This window comes from Fonticula alba (genome assembly GCF_000388065.1).
Source record: "Fonticula alba strain ATCC 38817 unplaced genomic scaffold supercont2.1, whole genome shotgun sequence".
NCBI lineage: Eukaryota > Rotosphaerida > Fonticulaceae > Fonticula > Fonticula alba.
Genome location: NW_009242971.1, coordinates 1,015,776 through 1,021,097, shown reverse-complemented (window position 1 = coordinate 1,021,097; position 5,322 = coordinate 1,015,776). Strand labels below are relative to the sequence as shown.

The window sequence follows — 5,322 nt, the reverse complement described above, 5'->3', positions numbered from 1 at the left end:
CCCCCCCGCCGGCCCCGCTCCCCTCGGGCATAGCCAGCCCCGCGGGTGTGTTGTCTCTTTGGTCGCACATTTTGGCCGAGATATATTTCCACCCTTGCACCGGCCGGTCCCTGCTCCCTGCCGGCCGGGGAAGTTCGTCCGGCGATTGGGCGCGTCCTGGGTTCAGTTTCCCCGGGCTCCCTGGACACATGTGTTGTGGGGCGCGCGCGCGCGCGGGGTCGGGAACCCGCCGCCCCAGCGGCGGCCCCCCCCCCCCCCCCCCGGGCCCCGGGAGCGCGAGGGGACGACATGAACCGGACACTGGCCGCGGCGCTCGAAGCCCCGGCGGGTCGCACGAAGAAGACTGGCGCTGGCCCATGCGCCCCAGTGAGAGGGCCGCCCGCGGCAGACAGCAGGCGGCCTCCACAATCCCCCGCCCCTTCCCCCTGCAAGCTGCGCCGATCACTAGCGTCGTTCCGCCACGCGCTGTTGGGAGGATGTGCCTGCGAAGGCGCGAACTTTTCCGCCCCGGCGCCAGGCCGAGCGGGGTTGGGGGCGGTCCAGGCTGGCCCCCTGCCTACACCGCCCTCCCGCCCGGGGGGGGGGGGGAGGCGGGGGCGCGGACTTGATCGTGTTCCGCCGCCACTCAGGCGGCAGGGCGCATTCTCTCCCTCCCCGCCCTTTCTCCCTCGCTCCTTCTCGCTCCGGCTCTCCCGCCGGTCCGGTCGGTTGCCCCCTACTCGCAGGAGCTCCCAGGCCCACCAGCTGTCCGCGCCCTGGCGCCGGGGCACAGGAAGCCGTCGCCCTCTTCTTGCCAAGCATCGACGCTCGAGTGATCGCCCCTCGCGATCCGCGGGGCGTTTTCACACTGGCACCCCACCGAGGGTGGCCATGCTCCCCCGAGCTGCATTAATGATGTTCGTACGCCTCTGGTGGATGCGTCCCTCGCGCGAGTGCGGTGCCCGGGCCCACACGTCCGGGCTTCCGAACAACAGACAACAAGCAAGTGGGCGCCCCCCGGGCGGGGGGAGGGGGGGCGGCAGGGCGGATTACATATGGGGTCCTCCCCCCCCCAAGGGTCTGATTGCCCACGATCCATGCCTCTCTGGGTGTGCTATCGCGTCCCAAACGGCAGTAAACACTCTTCCGTCGGGGTCTGCCCCGCTCCCCAGCCGGGGCGGGATATTGTTTGGGGCGACCGCCCCCCCCCCGCCCCGGTCGATCACCCCCTCGACCGCACGCCCACCCCAGGCTTGCGGCCACTTCCCGCGACCTCACCTCAGCACCAGATGCCCGCAGGGAGAATTACCAGCCGGCTGCCACCTCCCTCACGGAGCCCCCAGCCTTGTTGGCCTTGTTCCCCCAATGTTTCGCGCGGCCCCCCCCCCCCTCCCCCCCGCCCCCACCCCCCTTGGGCACGTTCCGAGTCACTCAGATTCTGGGGACGACTAACAGGCCGCCGGCGCCGCCAATCGACTCCCCAGGTCACTGGCGTCTGGATGCCCGCACTCGAGCGGGCCCACACGCCCCAGACGGGCACCGTTGTCAAGAGGCGGGTTACATTCCAGTTAATACATGCGCAAGAAGCATCACGCCCATCCCCAATGTTGTTACGAGAGTAGAGCTACAAAATCAGAACACCGGTCCTTTTTCCTCCTCACCCGACTGCGGTGCCGGCGGTCCCCTGCTGCCCCGCCTGTTCGGGGCCTTTTCATGCCACCCTCGAGTCGACGGGCCAGGGGGAGAGCCGTTTGGGGGGCCGGCTCGCAGCATCATACGCCTGCTGGTGTCCCGAACCCCGAAAGGGTGAGAGGCGTGAAAAGGTCCGGCTTTTCATGTGTGTTATTTTTTCCCCCGCCCGCCCCGAAGGAGAGGACGGAACTAGACTCCAGGGGTGTTGTCCCTTGAGGCCGCCCCTCTGCTTCGGTCGTGGCGCAGTTGTTGGCGCTCGGTGCTCGGCGCTCAGCGCGCGGCATGCGCGTCGGTCCGCCCATGCCTGCACAGGCTGGGCCCGCATGCGGGAGACACATACTCCAGCCAGGCGAAACCAGTCAGGCCACCGGGCTCCGTGCCTGGCCAGGCCGCAAGCCAGGCCAGGCGATCCGCCTGCCTCCCCTCCGCGTCCCCAGGGAGGCGCGACGGCCGAACCTGCCCGGCTCGGGCATCTGGTGACATTTGTCCTTTTTTTTCCTTCCCCAGGTGGCACATCGACCGCTCGCTGGTCTGACCGGGATGACTTATTCCGTTAGTTTGGCCTTGCGCTCGCGTGTTTGCCCGTGTGCATGCACACCGGCGCCTGCTTCGGGGAAAGCCAAGGGACGTCTGCCCCGGCTGGAGGAGGCCAGACCTGGGCCTCGGGCCCGATTATCGCTCTTTCAAATTGAACGAGCTGTCCTTTCGGAGGCCCATCCCGGCCCCGATCCACGGCTTGCGCCCTGGTTCCCGGGCCCTACCCGTCACTCTGGGACACCGCCATTTCGCCCAGGGGACACCCGGTTGGGCGGAGGGGGAGGGAGGCACCGCACGCGCAGTCCCGTCGACAGTGCGCTTTTTGCGCTTCGGCGGCCGGGCTTCCTCCTTCCCGGGCCAGGTCCCCGGGGGGGAGGGGGGGTGGGGTGTGGGGTGTGTGGGGGGGGGGGTGGTGTGGGGGGGGGGGGGGGGGGGGGGGGGAGGGGCCAGAGGGGCGGCTGTCCTTGGATCCCCGGGCGATGGCTCAAGAGGCTCCGTTGCCGGGACCCCATTCCCGGCCGGGGATGGGCAGCACCCGACCTTTTTTCACGGCTTGATTGTATATCTGCTGTCTCCTTTGCCCCCCCCCCCCCTTCCTGCACATCCATCTTCACCATGTTTGCCCGCTCGCTTGTCCGCCTGGCTGCGCGCTCCCCCGCCGGCGCCGTGCGTTCCTCCTCCCGTGCCCGCCCTTGTTGGCGGCTTTGACACTTGTCACCGCCATCGTCTTCCTCTCTAACCCGCACATCCCCATAGACCGCCTCCTCCACCGCCACCGCCACCGCCGCGCGTGCCTACTCCAGCTCTGGCCTGTGCTTCGACCTGACCGACGAGCAGCGCCAGCTCCAGGAGACCGCCCGTCGCTTCGCCGCCGACCACATCATCCCCAATGCCCGCGAGTATGACCAGAGCGGTGCGTTTCGTGTGGCGCTTCACCTTGCACATTGGTGGTTCGCCCGTGCCCCCCGCTCCCCCTGTTGCGCGCCCTGCACTCAGTGCTGACTTATCCTATCCCCCCCCCCCCCACCCCCCTCCCGCAGCCAAGTACCCTTGGGATATCGTCAAGGCTGCCTGGGAGACCGGCCTGATGAACACCCACATTCCCGCTGAGTATGGTGGCCTTGGTCTCGGTGCCCTGGACGGCGCCATCCTCTCGGAGGAGCTGGCCTATGGCTGCTCCGGTATCTCCACCGCCATCGAGGGCAACAACCTGGCCGAGGCCCCGCTCATCCTGGCCGCCAATGACGAGCAGAAGAAGAAGTATCTCGGCCGCATGACCGAGGAGTGCCTGATGGCCGCGTACTGCGTCACTGAGCCCGGTACGTGCAGCACGCGCACCGGTCTCATCTCCCCGGCTTTTCCGCCCCCCCCCCCCCCCCCCCCCCCCCCCCCCCCCCCCCCCCCCCCCCCCCCCCCCCCCCCCCCCCCCCCCCCCCCCCCCGCCGACGCCGTTGACTGCGGCATTCCGGGACATGTCCACCCTGCTCTTTCTGACATCCTCCTGCGCACTCCTGCTCCCCCAGTTGCCGGCTCGGATGTCGCTGGCATCAAGACCACTGCCGTGAAGAAGGGCGACGAGTGGGTCATCAACGGCCAGAAGATGTGGATTACCAACGGCTCCGTGGCCAACTGGTACTATGTCCTGGCTCGCAGCGACCCGAACGCCAACGCCGGGCGCGCCTTCACCTGCTTCATCGTCGACAAGGACACCCCGGGTATCACTGTCGGCCGCAAGGAGATGAACATGGGCCAGCGGTGCTCCGACACCCGCGGCATCACCTTCGAGGATGTGGTTGTTCCCGATTGCAACCGCCTTGGTGCCGAGGGCGAGGGCTTCAAGGTACGTCCTTCCTTTCCACCCAGTGTGCTCGGTGCTCGCCCCTCGCCCCACGGCGTTCAAGCATGCCTGGCGGGGGGCGCCCTGCCCCTTTTGAAGCGCCTAACACCCTCCCCCTCCCCCTCCCCCCCTCCCCTCCCCCTCGCCATCGCTTCCATCGACCTCTGCCTTTGCCACCCATCCCGACAGATCGCCATGGGTGCCTTCGACATCACCCGCCCGCTGGTTGGCGCCGGGGCTGTCGGTGTGGCTCGCCGTGCCATGGACGAGGCGGCTCGCTATTCGCTCGAGCGCAAGACCATGGGCAAGCCCATCTCCGAGCACCAGGCCGTCGCCTTCATGCTGGCTGACATGGCCATTGGTGTTGAGACTTCCCGTCTGGCCGTCTGGCGCGCTGCCTACGAGATCGACCAGGGTCGCCGCAACACCTACTACGCCTCCATTGCCAAGGCCCTGGCCAGTGACGTTGCCAACAAGAACGCCACCGATGCCGTCCAGATCTTCGGCGGCAACGGCTACAACACCGAGTACCCGGTGGAGAAGCTCATGCGTGACGCCAAGATCTTCCAGATCTACGAGGGCACCTCTCAGATCCAGCGCATGATCATCTCTCGCCTGCTTCTCAGCAACTACTAAGCGCACATGTGTGTGTGTGTGTGCGTGTGTGTGTGTGTGCGCGCGTGAATGCGTGTATTGCGCAGCACTCCGCATGTCTCGCTGGGACCTGCCTCTTCTTCCTTTCTCTCCCCCCCTCTCTCTCTCTCTTCGTTGACTGCTCTGTGTCCAGCTTGCTCCCAAGTCTAGGGCCTGCCGCCCCTCCCTCTTGAGGCGAAGGGGGCGGAGTGCGGGGGAAGCCTGAAGAAGGGGACAGTGTCTTGCGATTCCATCCATTGCGCCTCTCTTTCTTTGCACATCCTGCGTCACAGCCCCACGAAGCGTTCTGCCCTGTGCTCTTTTTGCGCCTCAGCACCATTGGCGAGGTGCCGAATTTGGACAGGGAGCTGATGTGTTCCCTGAAGGATATGCTCCTTTGCAGGCGCTGGTCGTCTCCGTTTTATCGCTCCACATATGGTTACATGCCTGAGTATCGTTGCAGTATGTGTGCTCACGCAAATGGGCACCGACCTCAAAACCGAAAATACAAAATCCCCTCTCACTCTTCCTTTTTTTGTTCCCTGCTGCTGAATGTATGCACGCCCTTTTCCATCTCCTCTCCGTGGAATTCCTACTGGATGGGTGTGGATGAACGTGGGTTTCAATTTTGTAGTATTCATGTG

The 5,322-nt window shown here is 66.4% G+C and overlaps 1 protein-coding gene across 1 annotated transcript; it reads left to right on the top strand.

Moving 5' to 3' along the window:
• Positions 1-2,823: 2,823 nt before the first annotated feature.
• Positions 2,824-4,681, top strand: H696_00221 (acyl-CoA dehydrogenase; the record flags this gene model as incomplete). The annotated part of the gene is made up of 5 exons (XM_009494065.1): positions 2,824-2,874; positions 2,965-3,121; positions 3,249-3,527; positions 3,732-4,048; positions 4,235-4,681. The coding sequence occupies 5 exons, from the start codon at positions 2,824-2,826 to the stop codon at positions 4,679-4,681; spliced, it is 1,251 nt and encodes a 416-aa protein (XP_009492340.1).
• Positions 4,682-5,322: the final 641 nt, after the last annotated feature.